Consider the following 22713-nt stretch of genomic DNA (forward strand, 5'->3'; position numbering starts at 1 on the left):
GTGTGTGTGTGTGTGTGTGTGTGTGTGTGTGTGTCGTTCGTCTTTGGTGGCTGGCGGTGTGTGGGGATTTCACCCCCACCCCGCTCCGCCTGACGAGGAAGAGCGAGCGGCGGCGGCAGCAGCAGCAGGAGGAGGAACCGAAAGTGCAAGGGCTTCGGAGCAAGGGGAGGAAGCGGGTATCGGGGCGGGCGCCGGCCGCTTGCGGGCCGAGGAGGACTCGGGTGGTTTCCCTCATGAGGAAGAGGCGGGCCTGAGGAGGCCGACATGTCCGACAACGGCTTCGACCGGGCTCCCGGTGCGGGTCGAGGCCGAGGGGGTGGGGCTCCTACGGCTCCGGAGAGCGGCGCCCGCTTGGGGATGAGCGGAGGAGGAGGCGGAGGAGGAGGAGGAGGCACCAGCAGCGGTAGCAGCGGCGGCGGAAGAGGCTTCGGGGCTCCGTCGCAGCTCCTCAAGCAGGGCTTCGCGCACCACCAGGAACCCCTCCGGCCGCCCAAGACGGCGCCCCCGGGGGCCGGCGCCGCCGCAGGTATTTGGCCCGGCGCCGCTTCCTGCGCTGTCCCTTCACGCCCTCCCTCCCACTTTCGTGTTTTGGGTGATTTATTATTTATTATTATTATTATTATTATTATTAGGAAGTGGAAATGGGGTGGCCGACCTCCCCGCATAGCCTTGGCCCGTCGTCGGGAACCTCCTTCCTCGTAGTCGTAGCTGAGCAAGAGAACATAGGAGCCAACTCCTAGGGGCCGGGAGGTCTCTTTTGCCCTCCTCCCCAAACAATAAAATATTTGAGGGCCCCCCCCCCCAAATTTATGGGCTTTGCCATTCCAAGGGTGTGCGTGCACTGCGTAATGTCATCGATTATGCGGGGCGGGGCTTACCTGCCCTCCTCCCCCCCCCCAATATTTTATTCAAGTTGGCACCCCTGGTAGAAAGTGTGCAAACCTGGCTGGGGTGGGGAAAATGTGTGGTTCCCCCCCTCCATCTCCACAGCCCTTGTACTCCGTCCAGTCTCCCTCGGGTGAATTTGGGGCTATGCAGGGGCGCCTTTGGAGGAAGATTGTGTGTGTGTGTGTGTGTGGTTTTCTTGGGGGGGGGGAGGCGAGAAATCGTCGCTCCTCCCGCTTCATCCCTGTATCTTGGTGTCTAGCGTCATGCACCGCTATTCCTCAAGAGCACCTCTATTTCTGGCCGGCTCCGCATACTGGGTGACTATATTTATTTGCGTCGGCGGCCCTGCTGTAGTAATTATATCACTGGGCTGTGTTGAAATGCACCCTGCTGGTGTTTCTATCTCTCCCATCCATTCCTCCACCAATGTTTTTGCCATTTCATCCCGAATAGATGCAGAGAAGGCCCTTTGAACTTCGGGAATTGAAGCCTGCAGTCCTTTGCAGATTTTCTTTGGGAATAAACCTCCACTGGCCATGATGAAGTTAGGTCCCTCATAGGGTAGAGCCAGTATTTTACTTCCTGAAGTCTCTTTGGTTATTGGAATGGCTCCTCTGTTGTCCTGATTTAAATTCTCTGGGCAGGGACGAAGAATGGGATTAGGATTATTGCAGTACCAAGGGCTAGGTGAACTTTTTAAAAAAGATTGGGATGGTGTGTCCCTGCATGCCCCATCCTCTCTGTAGACTGCCCTTAAATGCAGTCTGAAATAGATATGTATGGTTACAAACAATGTGTCGATTTATATTTGTGCAAGTTTGCTAGTGTGTAGTGCAGTATATATAATTTGACCTTCCCATTCCATTAATTAGAAATCTGGTCCATATATGTTTCTCACTGGGTAGTAAGATGGTACTGCTGATTAGAGAGGAATAAAAAGGTAAAGGCAAAGGACCCCTGACCCCTGACAGTTAAGTCCAGTCGCAAGTGACTCTGGGGTTGCAGCGCTCATCTTGCTTTACTAGCCGAGGGAGCCAACATTTGTCTGCAGACAGTTTTTCCAGGTCATGTGGCCAGCATGACTAAGCTGCTTCTGGCAAAACAAGAGCAGTGCGCGGAAACGCCGTTTACCTTCCCGCTGGAGCGGTACCTATTTATCTACTTGCACGTTTGACGTGCTTTCAAACTGCTAGGTTGGCAGGAGCTGGGACCGAGCAATGGGAGCTCACCCCATCGTGGGAATTCGAACCACCGACCACAGCGCCACCCACGTCCCATAGTGAGGAATAGGGCAGGGTAAAATAAGAGCTTGTGTGTGGTTGTTTTTCTTAAGGTCATTTTCCTATCTGAAGTCTAACCTCACTAATTTGAAAGCAAGTTCTTGTGAATTAATACAAATTCTTTTTAAGTATATACACTCAGGATTGGGATAGATAGCAGCCCAGTCCTAAACATGATAATTTAGAGTAAATTCTGCTTAGTTCAGTTTAGTTGTGCATAGGGTTGCATTGAACCCAGTGAAACTTGCATTAAAGTACCGTATTTTTTGCCCTATAAGACTCACTTTTTCTCTCCTAAAAAGTAAGGGGAAATGTGTGTGCGTCTTATGGAGTGAATGCAGGCTGCACAGCTATCCCAGAAGCCAGAACAGCAAGAGAGATTACTGCTTTCACTGTGCAACGATCCCTCTTGCTGTTCTGGCTTCTGGGATTCAGAATATTTTTTTCTTGTTTTCCTCCTCCAAAAACTAGGTGCGTCTTGTAGTGTAGGCATGTTTAGGAGATTACGGTAAAAATGTCTTTGAACTCTTCATGGAGCTTTTGTGCCCATGTGGAAAAGGGCTGTCATGAAACTCAACCAACATTTTAGGCAGTGTTAATTTTGATTACTGATTCAAAATGTAAAAAGCAACTAATCATATGGGAAGATGCAAGAAGGCTGACATCCTGAAACATGAGGATTCAGCAGTAAATTTGACTGAAATCTGTAGTTGCTTCTAAGGAAGTTTCTTGTGTATTTTTATTTTTACCACTCTTCAATTTAAAATGTTCAGGGCGATTATATAGGGCTTAGACTTTAAAACTGAGCAAGGTGGCAAGATTCCCACATCTTGTGTACTGCATTTAAAAGAAGTTGTTGCCTTTGAGGAAGCAGCTACACAGTAAATTAGGAAAGCAGAATATGTCATCAGCTGTAAATAAGTGCGTCGCCTGCCTTAACCCTAAAATTTAGGACAGACAACATATTCATTAAAAAGCTTAGTTTGTAAACTTCTTGAGACAGAGTTGCTTATGCCTGCCATCCATAACATAGAATATACATTGATGATACGATATACTTAATTACCTGTATGGGTTTAATCCAGTTGGTGCCCTTGATTCAGCAGGAGTTATCTGGTAACAGAGAGGAGGTGATTTTTGCTGATCTGTCATATCCTTTTGAGTCTCTGACACCCTTAAAATCTGCTGCGGGGGGGGGGGGAGTTTAGGGGACACTCCAGAACATGTTTCTGGAGATTGCAGGGGACAGGAAAATGAGCTGAAATCTCCTCTGTTTGTTGACACCTTTGCTGGAGCAACAGCAACAGGAGGACCAATTGGATTCTACCCTATGAATTAAAATGCCGCCTTAAATACAATTAAATACATTTCTCCACCAACAGAAAGACTGACACATGTCTGCTATTTTGTCTGAAATGTGGCAAAAAGGCTTTATACTTAATAAATACCTTAAATTTTGAATATTTTTCCTCTTATACATGTCTAGGAAAAAGGTTTATGTTTTGGTAATGCAAAACTTTGCTTTATTCTGTGTAATCTTCAGTGCATAGGAATTATTTGTAATTTGTAAGGGGTGCACAAGAAGCTGTCATGGTAAGACCTGTTGACTTAAGGAGTGTGAGATACATAAATATATACACACACACAAACAAGAATCTTTATTTACGTTCTGAGGCAAAGCTATGTGTAAGATTCCAGATTCAAGCTCTGTTTGAATTGAAAGAACGGGGACAGCCTAATGTCTTTGATATCTAATGCCAATTAATTCAGGTTTTTTTAACAGTTACATTCCCCAATTATACCTTTTTAAAAATATATGTGATTATTTTATATTAAGTTTTTATTTTAAAAAAATGCATCCCAGAACTTCTTTGAAATGCATTCTAGTGGCTAGGGAATACATAGGTTATAGTAATATCTTCTGTGTGATCCAAGAGAGCTATGGTGGGTTACAAGATAATGACACTCCAGTCTTAATAACTAGCTAAAATCTAGGCAATAACAGATTGACTGAGTGGGGGACTTGTTCAGATCCCCATTTCAGTACCACTTAATAGACAATCAATCATCAGTAGTGTAGACTCAAATGTTCATTGATTTTGTTTCTCTGTTCACAAACTTCCTACACTAGGGGTTTCCTGACTGGTCTGTGGACCACCAGTGATTCACAAGCTTCATTCAGGTGGTCTGCACTATGTCAGCATTAAATATTCATATTGATTTGTATTTGTATTTTATTGCTTCTTTTATTTCTTATGGTGTAGTATTGTATTACAGTTTGAAGTCGTTCAAACTGTAATACAATAAAATCTAATATAAGAAATAAAAGCAATTAAGAAAGCAATTATAAATAATGCAGTTATCTAGCACAGCGTATTGCAATAGCTATAACAGGCAGGAAATATTTAGTGGTCAGCCAAGATGCTCAGCAGTTTTCAAATGCTCTGTGCAATAAAATATTCGGGAACCACTCTTTTTGATTCTTAGTGTACAATCCAGTGGTTCCTGGGAGTGCATCCCAGCGGCCATAGGATGAATTGGATCCCTCTTGCTTAAGTCAGAAAGGGAGATCTGAGGTTAAGGGTTTAGCTCTCCAGTGCTAGAAGCTCCTCTGAAGTCCTGGCCCAACTGATAATGGAGCTTCAACCCAACATTGCTAGCATCAAACAGGTGTGTGCCAGGTGATTCTAAGAAATTGCTTCAATCCAATGACCTCTTGGCCCCACAACTTGGCCCCAAATTGGAACTGAGGGTGTCCAGATCTCTCCCTCACCTTATCCTCTTGTTATTACTAATGAGGGAGGGGGGAAAGTTTTTTAAAATGCATTTCCCACTGACCTGTGCTGGAAATGAGTGGAAGGGCACTCCCTCTGTTCTGCCCTGCAACTTGAGCCCAGAAGGGCATAGGATGAGATGATAGAACTGCCTTTGAATTTAGCTCTCTGTCTCTCACACACCATTTAGGATTGCGGGCTTCAACTATTAATGATTGATTGGACTTTGAGTGGGTTCTTTTTCTTTCTTTTTTCTCTTTGAGATTAAATCTTCTCTGAATTTCACTCTCCCCCCTCCCCTGCATTTTTCCTCATGTCATGTCTTTTTAGATGATGAGCCAGTAGGCAGGGACATTTTTCTGCTAAAGGGCAGGGTATAAATTTTATTCTCACATTTGGAGTTTTCCTGATGTGGTATGATGCAGCTCTTTATAACTTTATGAACACCATGTATATTAACAGCCACCTATATGCCTGTGGCAAGAACTGTGTCTAAATTGTGTATCTTCTCTAGTAAAGGAATAAAGCCATCTCTCAGCTGTCATAGAACTGCCTTGTGTTTAAGAGACTGCACTACAATGATAGTAAAGTCTTTTAATTCTTCCTAGCTTTAAAGCTGAGCTTAGTTTCCTTTTTCCATGGTTGACCCTGACAAAAGTGATTTATTTAAGTGCTAGTGGTTGTATAATGTCAATAGTGAGAAAGAGAAACAATGAGCAGAAGAGCAGGGATGCCAACAAGATTTTGGGAGCCCAGTACACTGTTGGGGGAGGGTATTTTAAATGACTTCTGGTTGAAACATGCAAACTCAGTTTCTTCATATTTTAAATTTTCAGAACAGGCAAGAGCTACATCTTTACCAGAAAAAAATAGTTCTAAATCAGGAATGGCTAAACCTCAAGTGGTTGTGGCTCCAGTGGTAATATCAAAGCTTTCTGTGAATGCACCTGAATTTTACCCCTCAGGATATACCCCTAATCTTACAGTAAGTATTTAGCCTCCTCTCTCTTCCATTTCCAAGCAAGTGAGGCCAATGTGAACATTCTGCTAGATTTGTTAATCTTCTTTGTAAGAAATGACTTTGATCTTGGAAGTTGAAAATTCCATCCCTTAATTTCTCTTGGTGTTTTAGAGATCCTTAAACACCAAATGGTTTAAAATGAATAAATATGCCACCCATAGACACTTTTGTCTGCAACTTTTGATTTGTCTAATATTAGGTCACCTAGGCAATCTGTACACAACATTTTCAGATTGCTGAAATTTTTAGAATGCCTTAGGGACTGCTTGAAAAAGTTTGCTCTTGAATGACATGGGCTTTTGTGGATAAAGCCTTCTAATAGGCCCTGCCTATTTAAAAATATATGTATTAGTAGTGTGTATATGTAAAAGTATACACTTCTCTAATATCTAGCTGTCTGATCTGAGAGGACAGCCTCTCCCTCTTTTTTGATTATGTGCCAGTACTGCACACAGCACATTATTAATATTATTAAGAGTGCTAGTATACTTGACTTCAAATACCTTTCCATAAAACTAAGTATCTTTTGCTATAATGTAACACATGGGTTGCCATTGTGGATTTGGGGAGGGCTATAAGTTGGAAGGGGAGGCAGAAAGTCCATTTATATACTGTTTCTGGTCTGTATGAAAAAATCAGCTTGTTTGCTTTTTTGCAGTAGCATCTCTAAAAAGCAACAATGTTTACATTTTATATATGCACATAATAATTACAAAATGAATAAATGTAGAAGATTTTAGTTGAGGGAAAAATAGCTAATTAGAGTGTGCGCATACACACAAACAAATTCCAATGCCATTGCAACTGCCTAGCTGAAACAGCTCCTGTTGAGTGAATTGGGCATCCTGTGCCTGTGACATACCACCCAGTCTTGTTGTTATATATTATTTTACAGTAGCTATAACTTAGCTGTAATTCACCAACAGCAAGTATTCATGGTGTGTGGACAGGACAGCATGGCTCACCACAAGATTGTTAACAAGGCCCCCTAGTAGAACTTTATGCCCAGTTTAAGACTGTTCCAGGGTTGTGTGTTTTTTAAACTTCAGATTGCTTTATTTATTTTGCCTTCCTTCCGCTATTATTGGTAAATATAAGTTGTTGAAGCCATTTGAATGAGAACTGATAATAAGTTTAATTCCAAAGCTGACTATAATCGCTTTTAGGAATCTTCTTTGGAAGATGGTTGTGATGGATTTCCAACTCTAACAGAATATGTGCAGGACTTTCTCAACCACCTTGCAGAACAGCCGGCTTGTTTTGAAACTGAAAGAGCACATTTTTCAGAAACTGTAAATGCTTGTGTCACTACAGATGAAGCATTACAAGAACTTGTTGAGCTCATATACCAACAGGTAGAGTGTGTGTATATATATGTCATGTTTGATGGACAGGTTGCATAATATATATAAAATATCTACATGAATTTCTAATCTCACATTAACATGGTATCCCATCAAGTTTACTTTTATTAAAATAAAATAAAAGATTGAGCCTTTAGGAGCTTTTGAAGATCTGGATGTTAATTATTTACACTAGAGATGAAGCTTTTCATACAATTGTAGATTTGGAAGGGACCTCAAAGGTCAGCTACTCCAACCCCCCACAATGCAGGAATCTCAACTAAAGCATCCATGACAGATGACTATCCAGCCTCTACTTAAAAACCTCAAATGAAGTAAATTTCACCACCTCCCGAGTGAGACTGTTCCACAGAGCCGGCTGCAGGGGAACAGCCTCTGTTAGACTAGGTTCAAGAGGAGGAGGGACTGGCTGCACCCAAATCCCCTCGGAGCAGGAGGAAGAGCCGGGTACTGGGGCAACGTCAGCCCAGCAGGAGGTGGGGCAAAAAGTGGAGGGTGTCCTGCGGGTGCAGACAGTGTCATCCATTGGGGCCAGCTGGTTTATCCAGTGAAGACTGAGCTACGAGAGCTTGGACTGCAGCTTCTGTGTAATTACTAAATGAATCTAAGAGTAATTAACCTGTCAGCCTGCCACATCTTGTGTGGGAGAGACATCGTAAAACCCGACAGAATCTTCTACTTGAAGCCATTGGTTCAAGTCCTGCCCTCCAGAGCAGGAGAAAACAATCTTGCTCCATCTTCCATGTCACATCCCTTTAGATACTTGAAGATGCCTATCATATCTCCTCTCTGTCTCCTCTTGTTCAGGCTAAATATAACCAGTTCTCTCAACCGTTCCTCATAGGGCTTGGTTTCCAGACCCTTGATCATCTGGGTTGCCCTCTTCTGCACACTTTCCAGCTTGGTCAGTAACCTTAAACTGTGGTGTCTAGAACTGGGGACAGTATTCCAGGTGTGGACTGACAGGGGCAGAATAGAGCAGGACTATGACTTCCCTTGATTGTGACACTATACTTCTTTTCATGCAGCCTAGAAGAGTGTTTGCTTTTTTGCAGCTGCATCACACTGTTGACTCATGTTAAGCTTGTGGTAAACTAAGACCTCTATATCCTTTTCATGTTTACTATTGGCAATCCAGGTGTCCTCCATCTTATGTTTGTGCATCTGATTATTCCTGCCTTAGTGTAAAACCTTACATTTGTCCCTATAAAAATTCATTTTGTTAGTTTGGGCCCAGTTCTCCAGTCTGTTAAAGTCATTCTGAATTCTGATTCTATTTTCTGCAGCATTAGTTTGGTTCCATGTGCAAATTTGATGAGCATCCCTTCGATTCCTTCATTCAAATCGTTTATAAAGACATTGAACAATTATGGGCCCTGCAGGACCTCACTTGTCACTTTTTTCCAGGATGATGAGAAACCATTTGTGATCACTCTTTGGTTCGGTCAGTCAACCAGCTACAAATCCACCTAAGAGTTACCTTGTCCAGCACACATTTTACCAGCTTCTCCACAAGAAGATAATGGGGGACTTTGTGAAAAGCCTTTCTGAAATCAAGATAAGACTACATCCACAGCATTCCCCTGATCCACCAAGCTTGAAACTCCTATCAGAAAAAGAAATGAGATTCATCAGACATGGCTTATTATTGAGAAACCCATGTTGGGTCTTAGTTATCACAGCATCCTCTTCTTAGTGCTCACAGACTGACCATTTAATTATCTGTTCTAGGACCTTTCTTGCTATCAATGTCAAGCTGACAGTAGTTGGTAGTTGTCTGTGCCTGACCTATTCTCCAAGTTTTCTCAAAGATTAAAGACAAAGGCTCAGAGATTACACCTGCAAGTTCCTTTAGTATACTTCAGTGCAGCTCATCAGGCCCTGGAGATTTCAAGTAGCTGGGTATTCCCTTGCTTTTTCCTATATTGGGCTGCAGCTCTCTCCTTGCATCATTTATGCTGTTATTACCAGGCTGGACACTGCTTTCATTTTGGGAAAGACAGAGGCAAAGTAGGTGTTGAGCAGTTCCATCTTTTCTCTGTCACCCAATAGCATTTGTCAATCATCTCTATGCAAAGGACCTACTACTTGCTTGTTCTTCTTCTTGCTTTGAACATAGCTGAATAAACCTCTTTTGCAAGCCTGAGTTCATTCTGATCTTTGACCCTCCTAACTTTCCTGCAACTGTTGCCTATTCATGTATACTCTTCCTTTGTGATTTCCCCTTTCTTCCATTTCTTATACATGCCCTTCTTACATCTCAGCTCATCTGTGAGTTCCTTATGCAACCCCACTGGTTTCTTTAGATGCTTCCCACTTTTCTTGTCGGCATTGTCTGCGTTTTGTGCCTTCAGTATTTCACCTTTAAGAAACTGCCATTCGTCTTTGAATTTTTTTGACCATGGAATTTCACCCAGTAGTTCCTTAAGGATTTTTTGAATCTAGCTTCTTAAAGTGCAGAGTGCATGTCTAGCTACATTCAGCTTTCCCATCCCTCTGTACAATGAAACCCAAGAGGCTGTGATCACTTCCTTCCCTGGTTCCTAGTACTTTCACTTCGTTGGTCAGCTCTTCCTTGATAGTGAGGACCAACTCCTTGCAATTTTGCCATGCAAATTTAAAATAGTGACAGAAAGGTGTGTACCTTTGAGTAATGGGCTGCAGAATGATGACGCTCTCCCTGTTTTTTAAAGTTTGGCATGAAGGAAACTTACATTCTGCGTTATAGCTTAGAAATATTGTTTAATCTTCACTGAATGTCTTTTACTACACAAAGCAAATGGAAAAAGATAACAAACTCTTATATCCAAAGTATTATTTTTTTCCTTTTGGGGGGAAGTTCATTTGCTTTATGAAACCTTACTGTAGCCTACTTAAAATTCTAGGAAATGATTTAAAAATAGAATATTAGTTCCAGTTTCAATGCTCTTAGTGTCATAGTTCACTGAATAATAAGCTAAGGTCAGGGCACGTGCAAATGCCAATTCAGAAATCAAAGTTTAAGTAGGACTTCTTAGATACGAAATAGGAAAATACCTCTTTGATCCCTTTTTTCACTTGCAACCTTCTCCATTGTTTGTTTACTGAGATGTAAGGCCTTCTATGTTCAATATGGCCTACTCCAAAGGAAATACGTACTGCTTTCTGAGGCTACTTAATGTTATTTTTGCAATATCATTCCTCACTTCTGTTAGTTGGCATTTTTTTAGCGTTGAAAAATGCAGTTCAAGCCATGGGCATTATGTACTTTTGTCTTACTAGCCATACATCCAAACCAGAAGATGACCCAATTAATTTTAAAGGCTGAATCTTTAAAGCAGAGCTTTCCAAACTTTTAATGTTGGTGACACACTTTTTAGACATGCATCATTTTGCAACACAGTAATTCAGTTTTACTAGCAAATCGGAGGTTAAACTAACCCCTTTCCAGCCACGGGTCGAGCGCAGGGAGCATTTGCACGACACCTACACACTGCAGTCGACACACTAACATGTCGCGACACAGTTTGGAAAGCTGTGCTTTAAAGAGCATCCATAACTTGAGAGAGATATCTGTCACTTTGCTAACATTACAATGTATCCTGTAGTTGTTTTTATATTTCACAACGCACTGGTTTTTGCGTCTTTTTCTGCTCCGGGTATTGTATAAATTCAGTTAGATAATATTTACTATCAAATGTTGAGGATGTAGAAGATGTCTTTCTGCCAAAAGCGAATTTGAAACCTCACGGAAGTTTTGAAAATGAGGACAGAGACCTTGAATTGAACTCTTTTTATCAATTAGAGGACTCGGTACAAAGATAACTCACAACTGTTTTCTGAGATGGCTGTGAGTGGGGGGTAGCAGTGTTGCAGCTGTGGGACTTAAGGGAAAAGCAAGGAACTAAGTGTTTCAAACGCCAAAATTATACCAAGGGGGCACATGAGTATAAGAAAGGATGCATTATAATAAATAAGAACTGAGTTAACTGAGCCTTAGAGGAGGCCTAGCTGCGGGTTGTTGTTGGGGCCTTTAAAAAACAGTGATTTCTGGTTAGCTGAATATTCTTTTCAAGTTCTTGTGGAGGGGTCAAGGAAAATATTTTAAGTACAAGAAATCCACAGCATTTTGTAATTTTAATTCCAGTTATTCTTTTGTTTGAAAGGCTACATCTGTTCCAAATTTTTCTTATATGGGAGCAAGGCTGTGCAATTATCTTTCTCATAATCTCACCATTAATCCGCAAAGTGGCAACTTTAGACAATTACTGCTTCACAGGTCAGTATCTGTATTTTTATGACACTAATCAGTCATGCTCAAAATTGGCTTGATTTTCTTGTGTTTCTTCACTACTTAAACATCTGATTCAAGAGATTGCCCAGTGGACTACCAGAACAATTTTATGTGTTGCATAATTATATTCTGCCCCTATACATCAGAGGCATTTTGGGATTTTTGCTTCATTTTGCTTCATTTCTTATCTCCACTTCTTTTCAAATATTTTGGCTGGCATGTTCTAGTAAGTAAAACTTACAGATTTTATAGTAATGAAGGAGAAGCTGCTGACAGTCAACCAGCCTTAATTTAGTCTGTGTATATTCTATATTCTCTCCATGTTTCCAAGAGTCCCAGCTTTCATTTTTAATGCAAATTTCTAGCCTGCATAATTGCAGAAAGCAGACCACCTGAATTTTTTTTTTTAGATAAACAATCCGTTGTTTTCCTCCCCCACCCAACCAAGAATACATTTGTGTGTGTATCTCTAAGTGTTCCCATGCTTATAAATAATACCATATATATAAACTTAACTGCAACTTGTATAACTTAGTGGGTAAAAAACTGGGTGCCGGTAGTGCTGAAGTTCAGCTTTTTTATTCTAACGAATGAAAAGTGATGAATATGCTTGAACATTCATCTGGTATATTTTCTCTGGGTGGAATTCAATGTTACCCTATTACAAACGTTCCATCTGTGTAAGCTTTTCAGCATTCATTCACGGACACAGCTGGGATGGGTCTCTAGTAATCTGGGGAAGTTTTGCCTCTTCACAAATTTATCTTGGACAACATCTCATTTTATATTGCATTATAGATCTCGGTGGAAGCTATTGACAGTTGAGTCAGTGCTATCTGCATATCCCTTTCTTAATTACACCTGAGTGTAACTGAACCCAGAAATATATAGCTAAATATATGAAGGGTGCATTTAAATTAATGGCAGCAATCTATTTGAGTAGTGAACAACCATACTCACGAAATGAAGCCCTGGATATGCAGTTGTTTCCATTATACGCCATCCCATTTTAATCTATCCTTTGCCTATTATTCCCCATTAATACTGGCTTTTAACTGCAGGTTTTCAATTTTTTTGTATGACTAGAACTGACTGACGTTGAGAATATTGCTGATTAAAACATGTCTTTTCTAGGTGTCGAAAAGAGTATGAAAATAGAGATGAAGCTGCCAAAGGAGATGAAGCTGCACGGAAAAGATTTCATGCATTTGTGCTATTTTTAGCTGAGCTTTATCTAAATCTAGAGGTAAAGGGATTTGGTTTTAAAAAAATCAGAGCAGTGGTGAGAAAAGGATCTAAGCATACATTTTGACTATAAGTCAAAAGCAGTAAAAATCTAAAAATAAGTATCATACCTTTAGCGTAGAGTTCTCTTATTTATTGCATAATTTCAGTAAAATTATTATTTAAAGTGTCCAAATCCTTGTTGAAACATCCAAGTGCCTTTTTGCTTACTTGACAAAACATTGGATGGTGTGAACTATATATTCCTTAATGAGCAGTTGAGTAGAATTCTGCTACTATCCTTTATCACTTTATTTCCCTAAACAAAACTGCTATACACTCGTTTATTCTTAACATGAAGCATTTTATCCTGGTTAGAAAGAGCTCCCATAACCAAGTCACTATTGGTAAGATGGTCCCTGCTCTGAGGCTTACAGTATAAAATACATGAAGAAAAAAGGATCGGAAGGGCAGGGGCTTCAAGCAATATTTCCTAGTTAGTTCTTCTAATGACCATCTAGAATGGAAAGCGTTTGAGGCCAAGAGGAGTCAAAAGTTGTTGGGTCCTTCAGCAGAACTGATGGAGAGACCTACATTCCCAGCTCTTTCCCTCTCCTGTAGCCTGATGGAATGGCTGGTGTAGATGACAAGGTTTAGTATAGTTTCATTGTAGACTGAAGTATTTTCTTTCTTTTCTAACCAAAACTGAGTGTTTAAGGGAAGGGCCCAGAATATTCTTGAGGCTTATTCAGACAGTAAAGTTAATCCAAAATTATTAGGTGATTAGGAATGCTAGCATGAATGTATCAATTTCTAAATACTTTATCTGCCAGCCAGCTTCCTAGAATTAGGCTTCTTAAGCCTAAGTAATGTAGTGCAATTGGCAAATAAAGTATTTAGCGTAGTTAAGTAGCATTGATTTCAACAAACTATTATAAAAGGTGGCTTTAAATTTCCTCTTAGCTATTCAAGTGTACAAAATCATTATTCCTGATTTAGCAAGCAGGCAGAATATATATATTTGCAGAACAAAGTAGTCTTGTTGATTTTTAAAAGGGGAGAAGACTTACTGATGCCGAAAAGAAACATAGAGAAATGGCTCCCCAAAGCCAGAAAAGAAAGGGGAGGGTGTGTGTTCTTTAGCCACATACTTAACAGGGAGGAAGGTGCAATGCTAAATTTTCAGAAAGAGATCCACAGGTGGTTTAGCATAGTGCCGTCTGTGCTATTGGCCTTTCTTTGTTCTTTGGGAGGAGCAGAGTGGTTTGTTGAAAAAGCAAAGGCAGTCTGCATCTGCTCAGGGCATTTTTACTGTATTCTTCTGGGCTAGTAAAAGTATTTTTTACTTCCTATCCCAGATATAATGTATAGACCCCTGATCATGGGCTTTTGGTTTATGGTTCTGTAAGCAGCTAGTTTTATATAGGAAAATACAATTCCAGACACTCGGGTTTAAATGACTTGCAATATTTTTAATTTTGAAGTCATCAAACCAGTGGTTCCAAACTACACTAATTTTAATGGCATGTAAACATTCATATGTGCATTTTTATAGGTAAAAGGAACTAAAGGTCAGCTAACCCGAGCAGAGATTCTTCAGACTGGACTTCATGAATTACTGAACACCCTTTTCTCTAATCCTGTGGACAACAATTTAACCTGTGCGGTGAAACTACTGAAAGTATGATGTTTTCATTATTAAGAGTTGTTTTCTACATCATACTTGATCTAATCGGGGTGCCCAAACTTTTTTCAAAGAGAGCCAGATTTGATGACGGTGATGATGATGATTATACCCCGCCCATCTGGCTGGGTTTCCACAGCTTTCAACAAAATATTAAAATACAGTGGTCTGTTAAACATTAAAGGCTTCCCTAAACAGGGCTGCCTTCAGATGTCTTCTAAAAGTCTGGTGGTTGTTCTTCTCTTTGACATCTGGTAGGAGGGCATTCCACAGGGAGGGCGCCACTACCGAGAAGGCCTTCTGCCTGGTTCCCTGTAACTTGGCTTCTCGCAGTGAAGAAACTGCCAGAAGGCCCTCGGCACTGGACCTCAGTGTCTGGGCACAACGATAGGGGTAGAGACGCTCCTTCAGGTATACTGGAATAAAGAATGTGATTAATCATAAAAATAGGTTTCAAGAGCATTCAACCAGTGGTGTGCAAAGCTTGGTGGTTTTATTATCTCCCCTACTATGGCAACTCTAACAGAAGAATAAAGAGATCTATGCATGAGGCTGTTACATATGTGTGGCATAATAAATACTGGAAGAACATCCAAGCAGCTTCTTGTTTCCATAGAAGGATATCCAAGTAGCTTAGATTTGCAGGGTGGGGTGTTTCTATGCTTTTTTATTTTTATGCTGCTTGAAGAGTTTTAAATATTAAGCTGTTTAGAAATGCATTTAATCAATTAAATAATTAGAAAGTACTATGAAGGCCTTCAGCACAGATCCTGTGATTGCAGAAATGTCATTAACCTTAAATTCACATTTTGAAAATGTCTGCTAATAGTATGTGTTCTTTAGTTGACAGGCTCAGTACTAGAAGATGCATGGAAAGAAAAAGGAAAGACTTATATGAATGAAATGATACAGAAAATTGAAAATGTTGTCTTGGATGCAAATTGCAGCAGGTAGTGAGAAAATCATTGCTTCCTAGCTTTCCATTTGGGATGATTACTGTTCTTTGCCATCTCTTAAGGTGGAACAGCTTTTAAAGCTTTCTGATCATTACTGTAGTTAAGAATTGTTGTTGTGGTATCTTTAATACAACTTGTGCTGAAATTTCTGACATGGTTTAAGTCATACTGCTTTCAAATAGACCAGTCTTTGGTAATCAATGGGTGGAATCCAACTGGTGCCATTGTGCTCACTGATACGCTTTTGATCCAGTAGATGCCTTCACTAATGGAAGGAGAGGGGAGGCGATTTTAGGCAATTCTCACTGCTGCCTTCATCATGCAGCCCTCAAAAAAAGCACCCCCAGAGGAACAGGACATCAGCAAAAATAGCCTTCCCTTTTCTTCAGGGGTGTGGGTGTGGTCACCAATGTCATGTTTGTGTTGACTGAATGAGAGTATTGACTTCAAATTCAAAGTTGAGATCTTCATATGAAGAGTGATATACAATTTAATAAATATATAAATGTAAATGATTACTTTTCAAATTAAATTGTCTTTGGCAATTAGTTAAAACATTGTTTTAAACTGAGCAACAGTTTAAATGAGCAACAGGTATCAGTTTTGTTTTGTTTCTCCCTTATGTTCTGATTGCAAGCAGTGAGTAAACTACCCCCTCGTGTTGGAAATGCAGTGAGTTTTATTATGTACTTTCTTTTTACAGAGATGTAAAGCATATGCTTCTGAAACTGGTAGAACTACGGTCAAGTAACTGGGGAAGGGTGCATATAACTTCAACATACAGGGAAGCAACTCCAGAAAATGACCCTAATTACTTTATGGTAATGAATACTTGTGTTTCCTCTTGCTTCAGATGCATTTATCAGACTATGTATAAAGTACTGATAAAATGTGGAAGTAGTTACTGATAAACACAATCATATTTTGATTTCAGAATGAACCAACGTTTTACACATCTGAAGGTGTGCCTTTCACTGCAGCAGATCCAGGTATGTCAACAACTTGATTGGGAGGGGGCAGTTAGGCAGAAATTATATGAGGAGCTCATGAAGTCTGATATTAAAGAAAACATCTGTAAAAATGTACAGGCAACTCCCGTTTTAGGCGCGACCAATATATGCACCATCCTGCACACATGCACAGCATTGAACCCAGAAATGACTTCACTGAAACATCACTAAAGGGATGGGGTTTTAGCAGGCCTTTTCAGTGGGTTTGCAGTTTCATGCAAGCACACAATGACCCAGAACAAAACCTCCGCACAAATGGGAAGTTTCCTGTATTAACGTTAGGTGGAATTCAACATTGAACAAGCTTGCCGCTTGGCAGATGGAACAACCATCCTTTCCTCTCCCCACATACTGTTCTGGGTGTTCTCCCCCCCCCCTCTCTCTCTCTCACACACACACACACAGAACTGAGCCAGTTTAAGAAGGCAGGGGGGGAGTCCCGTTGCTCAGGCAGAAGCCCTTGCACAGGGTTTCCACTAATGGGGCTCTCTTAGTGAATCCCACCCATAGCTTTAATGTTAGCTGTGGAAGGATTAGAGGACACACCAGGAAGCTAAACAAGAACTTTGTTATCTCTCCCTCTCCAACAAGAACAGAACAGCAACAGGAAACCCTTGACTCTGGCCAGGCACCTAAACAGTAGCCCTGTTCAGGTGTTAACACCTGACTAGGGAATGGCAAATTGAGTAGCGTTAGTGCACTCCAGCCTCAACCATGTAAGTGCCACCGCTAGCCTTCCCATGTTGAACAGGAAAGTCTGAAAGTGGTCAACTAAGTGTTCAACTGGACTTGCTTAGAAGCCCCCTGCAGACCTTCCTGCTCAACATGGGAAGGCTGGGAGTCAAACTGGAATGCAGAACCATTACGGCTTTTCTCATTTGTTAGTGTGCCAGTGTGGTGTAGTGGTTAAGAGCGATAGACTCATAATCTGGGGAACCGGGTTCGCATCTCTGCTCCTCCACATGCAGCTGCTAGGTGACCTTGGGCTAGTGCCACTTCTCTGAAGTCTCTCAGCCCCACTCACCTCACAGAGTGTTTGTTGTGGGGAGGAAGGGAAAGGAGAATGTTGGCCGCTTTGAGACTCCTTCGGGTAGTGATAAAGCGGGATATCAAATCCAAACTCTTCTTCTTAGTGAATTATTAGCAACAAATTATAGGATTGAAATAAAGTTTTTCCTCTATGATTGCTGTGAATTGAAGCCTTGTGGTATTCTACCCCTTTCTTGGTTCTTGCAACCTTTTTCTTTTGTGAGAGTGTGAATTTGTATCATTGTATTTGCTTGCTGAAGCAGCTTGTTAATTTCACCTAATCTTCTTAACCTTATGTTGATGGAATGGAGTGCAACAAAGTGATGTGCCGAAAATCTTGTAAGTGGTACTTGAAACAGCATCAAATTTACACTGATCATGCTTTGCACATCTGTTACTTAGATACATCCAAACATTTATTTGTGTATTACTGACTGTGCAGTTTTAGTTATGGGTATAGTGAATGAACTATACTTTGAAATGCAGCTTAATTTTTTAAATAAAAAAATTCTATCATAGATTATCAAGAGAAATACCAAGAACTCCTTGATAGACAAGATTTGTTTCATGAGTATGAGGAAAATGGAACAGACTTATCAGGAGCTGGAGATCCGTAAGTTCTTGTTTCAGTCTGACATTTTAATCTAAACGTATCCTGGCTTCAGTTTGTTGTCTGAAATCCTGAATTAGGGCACCACTTTTCAAGAGTGTTTTCATCAAAACTTGACCTTTTAAAAAAATCATCTTATAAACAATAAAGTTTCTAATGGATATGCCTCACCTTGTAATTTTGCTTTGTTGGCATTCTCTGGTGCACCAATCAAATTACATCTTTTTCTACTAAAATAGTGTTGCTTTTGAAAATAAAATTTCTGTACATTCAGGAAAAAAACAGCTTGGCTCTGAGCAGAAAGCCTCTTCTGCTTACAGAATTCCTGTCTTCACAGAAGAGCACTGCACAAGAAAAATGGAATTATTGTGATAGGGTTTCTTCCTTTTGCACAAGATCATTTTCCTTTTTCTTATGAGGACTCCTCCATATATTTAACTGTTTATAGCTTGAGTCTTCCACACATGTGTAGAGCAAGCCCTAGTGATTGGAGCACAGACAGTTGCTCACAGGAAAGCAAGACTTGCTTTGCACTTGAGAGCATGAAGGTATAAATATAATAAGAATAAGAATAATACCAAAGTTAAATCATATGCAATCTGACCATTAGGGCTTACCTTGCAGTGGGAAACGGAATGCACCCTGTGTATATCCAAGTTGCAGGCGCACTGTACCACAGCTCCAGAAACTTTATTGTGCAAAGTCTTCCACTAGCACTTGCACAGCATTTTGCAAAATCACACTAATGAGTAAACTCATTGCTTTCACACTTCTTTGAATCCAGTGCTGTGTAAGTTTCTTTTCTGAAATATTGCACAACCTTATTCCAAACACTTGAGCATTTTGTAATTATAATGCGATTGGACAGATGAACTTAGCTTGTGCAAAATACTTCCATGTCAAATTGGCGCAATCTGTTCTGTTTATTGTCAAGGGTACATATAGGTATAAAAATGGGGCTTTGATCCTGGTGTTTATCTTGCTCTTAAAGATGGTGTCTTCTGTGACTGGAAAAGATAGTCATCTAACATATGGATTCTTTTGTAGGTATTTTGATGATGATGATGATGACGATGAGATGGACCCAGAAATTGAAGAAGCATATGAAAAGTTTTGCTTAGAATCAGAACGCAAAAGGAAACAGTGAAATGCTACACGTGAATAATAGTGGTGTGTTTTTTTTAAAGAAGAAAAACAAAAACCAGCATAGGTATGAATAGCAAATAGAAGGGATGGAAAATCTTTAATATCCATACCAAACAAAGGAAATTAAGTTTCTCCTAGCAGTTAAGTTATGCAATTTCCATTTTATTAAACAGAATCTGCCAAAAAAAATGTAAACTTAAATCCTGTAACTTAAACAATGTGTATATATATATCATAGTTTATTTTATGTACAGTTAAATAAACAATGTTTTGACTGGAACAAATTTTATTTCAAACATTTCACATTAATCTGCAAATCTAAGGGTTGTCGTGGTACATTATCACTTTTTTAAGAAAGGAAAATTCCTAGAATCATAAAATACACTATGACTTTGCAATTGTACTTCCTCGCCTTCGTATAGGATATGGCTGTCATCCTATATTTTTTAGGGTCATGAACTGCCAAATGTTTCACAATCATGAAAACTCCTACTACTCATCCACCCTGGGGGGAAACTGAAAATCTGCACATAGAGTATTGCTCTCAAACAGCTAAATATGGTAGGCATTTTAGTTCATAAAGGTTTTCAAATGAAATTCACTTGGTTAAAATGTCAGGTTGGTGATCTCCCAAAATGCTGGTTCAATTTAGATGTCAGGTTAGCGTAAATGAGTTTGGAGGAACAGGCATGTCTTCCGCATTTATACCTCTTCAGCCCAAACTCACATTTGATTCCTTCCTTCTGCCTTTCCTGATTTACCTTAGCCATAGTTTGTCATGATGCATAAATTGAGCAAACTATGATTAGTGCTAATCAGGATTGCTTACAAATCATGGTTTGCAATCCCACTTCACAGTGACAGAGGGAAATGGAAGTCTCACACCATCTCATCATTTACTTTCGAGAGAGAGTGATGTCTCAATTGAGGAATTCTATTTGTTTCCTGCCCTATATTCTTCAAAAAAAAATTGACATGATTCTGTTTTTAGTTCAGTGTTGCACAATAATGTGTGTTGCTTTGAACTGTGATGCTCAGAAATTGGCATTTCTGTTACTTCTCAATTTGGTAATTTAGATACCATATACAATCACTTGTATAGAGCTAAACAGTTTTTTATTACAGAAATTAAGCCCTAAATGTTTGCTGGTTATTGTCCCTTCCCTTTTTAAGCATCTATTTTTGTCTTTATGAAATGTTGCCCAGGAACATGTCTGGCTTTTTTGGGGGTTCCTCGTTTTATATTGAATAGATTAAGTAGAGTCTATTTCTTAACACAAGATGTGTGTGTGAAATTTCCCAAGCAGTAGGTAAAATAACTTATGTAAAGACAACAGAGGTTGTAAATATGCATGTAAATAGTGCTGTTTAATATTGCACTGTCATAACTTGGTACAGTTTGTGTCTGTTAACAAAGTTAGCATCACCTACATCATTCGGCTGTTAATTTGTTTAGCTTATGAACATCCTATTTTGGAAAATAAACTCCTTTGTTTTGTTGGGGTATGGTTTTGGTCTTCCTTTTATGTCCTTATTTTCATAGCATGAGCTCTTATTCGGTATTCCTTGCTTTTCGTCTGCAAAGCAGCATCTCTGTAGCTGCTGGCCATCATTTATCATTGTCCTTTAAGAAAGTATATTCCAGGTAATAATATTATTAATATGCAGCAACATCAGGCCCACTGGCTTGACCCCAGGACCATGGATACCCGGGGTGTGTGGGCATCTGACATCAGATGCACACACTGGCGGGCATGCTGTCATGGGGTACGCAGGCCCCCATGGTGCAAAAAAACATGGATGCCCAGCCCCTTCATGGGGAATGTTGTGGGGGCTGGAGCCCCCACCCCACCCGGTGCCTATGAGCAACATAGTTTCATCTGTGATTACTGATACATAATGTCATGTTGCCAGCTTCTTTTATGTGCTTCCAGTTGAACCCGTGCCCAAAATACTTGAGTAATTAAATTTGTTAAGCACCATCTGCAAGATGAGACTAGCAAATACAGTGGATTGATTTTAAATTAAGACAGTTTATAAACCCACAAAAATTGGTGGTGATATCCAGCGTTAGTCATACTCAAAGGAGACCCACGGAAATAAACGGATTTAAGTAACAGGTATTTCAATGGGTCGATGAATATGGCTCATGTTATAGGTAAAGGTAAAGGTAAAGGTACCCCTGCCCGTACGGGCCAGTCTTGACAGACTCTGGGGTTGTGCGCCCATCTCACTTAAGAGGCCAGGGGCCAGCGCTGTCCGGAGACACTTCCGGGTCACGTGGCCAGCGTGACATCGCTGCTCTGGCGAGCCAGAGCCGCACACGGAAACGCCGTTTACCTTCCCGCTGGTAAGCGGTCCCTATTTATCTACTTGCACCTGGAGGTGCTTTCGAACTGCTAGGTTGGCAGGCGCTGGGACCGAGCAGCGGGAGCCCACCCCGCCGCAGGGATTCGAACCGCCGACCTTTCGATCGGCAAGTCCTAGGCGCTGAGGCTTTAACCCACAGCGCCACCTGCGTCCCTCCACAGCGCCACCTGCGTTATGTTATACCACCCTTTAAATCTTCTGATTTAAAGCCTTTCACAACTACAGGTGGAAGTAAAACAAATATGCATGCTTCACCTGTGACATCCCGTTTAGATACTTGAAGGTGCCTATCACATAGCCTCTCTGTCTCCTCTTGTCCAGGCTAAACATCTCCAGCTCCCTCAACCAGTCCTCATAAGGATTGGTTTCCAGATCATCTTGATCACTTCTCCTTGTGCACACATTCCAGCTTGTCAATATCCTTCTAAACTTGTGATATATCAAAGACGTATTGTTGCTGTTTTTTGTGTTGAATATATGCCATATGGTAATTTATGGACCGAATAGGTATCTAAAGCCATTTGCGCATAGCAAAATATGTATTTTATCAAAGTAATTGATATAGAAATGAGCAAACCAGTGATATTTTAGGGAGCAGGCTGGCAGGCAGGGCCCATTACTTACATCAGGGGATATCAAACTTTTTCAGCAGGGGTCCGGTCCCTCAAACCTTGTGGGGGGGCTGGACTATATTTTGGAGAGAGAAAATGAACCAATTCCTATGCCCCACAAATAACCCAGAGATGCATTTTTATTAAAAGGACATATTCTACTCATGTAAAAACACGCTGATTCCCAGACTGTCCACTGATTTAGAAGGCGATTGGGCCGGCTCCGGCTCCCGGGCCTTAGTTTACCTACCCATGACTTACATCAGAGGAGCCTACACAACGCCAAACACTGTTGCTATATGTAGGTTTTATTTTATTTGTTTTATATTTGGGAAATGTACATCCAGGTTTTTTCCCTTTAAATTTTTTGGGTCCCCCAAAAGCTATAACTCGTTTAGTTTATAAGTAAATCTGGCACTGTAAAAACTATGCAATTACACAGCACACCCTTCCGAGGACTCGTGCGCTAAATC

At 40.6% G+C, this 22713-nt stretch overlaps 1 protein-coding gene and 1 long non-coding RNA gene across 2 annotated transcripts in view; one reads left to right on the forward strand and one right to left on the reverse strand.

Moving 5' to 3' along the window:
• Window positions 1-20763, forward strand: PAIP1 (poly(A) binding protein interacting protein 1). Its single transcript, XM_079994963.1, has 11 exons — window positions 1-526; window positions 5779-5927; window positions 7130-7318; window positions 11473-11585; window positions 12735-12846; window positions 14380-14505; window positions 15352-15458; window positions 16168-16285; window positions 16399-16453; window positions 18023-18116; window positions 19161-20763. Exons 1-11 carry the CDS (start codon window positions 265-267, stop codon window positions 19258-19260), a joined length of 1425 nt encoding a protein of 474 aa, XP_079851089.1. The 5' UTR covers window positions 1-264; the 3' UTR covers window positions 19261-20763.
• The window catches only part of LOC307226447, a 4685-nt gene continuing 2189 nt past the window's right edge, over window positions 20218-22713 (reverse strand). The window contains exon 2 of the long non-coding RNA XR_013843430.1: window positions 20218-20883. This is a non-coding gene — a long non-coding RNA (uncharacterized lncRNA). The remainder of the gene's footprint in view (window positions 20884-22713) is intronic.

Source organism: Podarcis cretensis (assembly GCF_951804945.1).
Source record: "Podarcis cretensis genome assembly, chromosome: 11".
NCBI classification, from domain to species: Eukaryota; Metazoa; Chordata; class Lepidosauria; order Squamata; family Lacertidae; genus Podarcis; species Podarcis cretensis.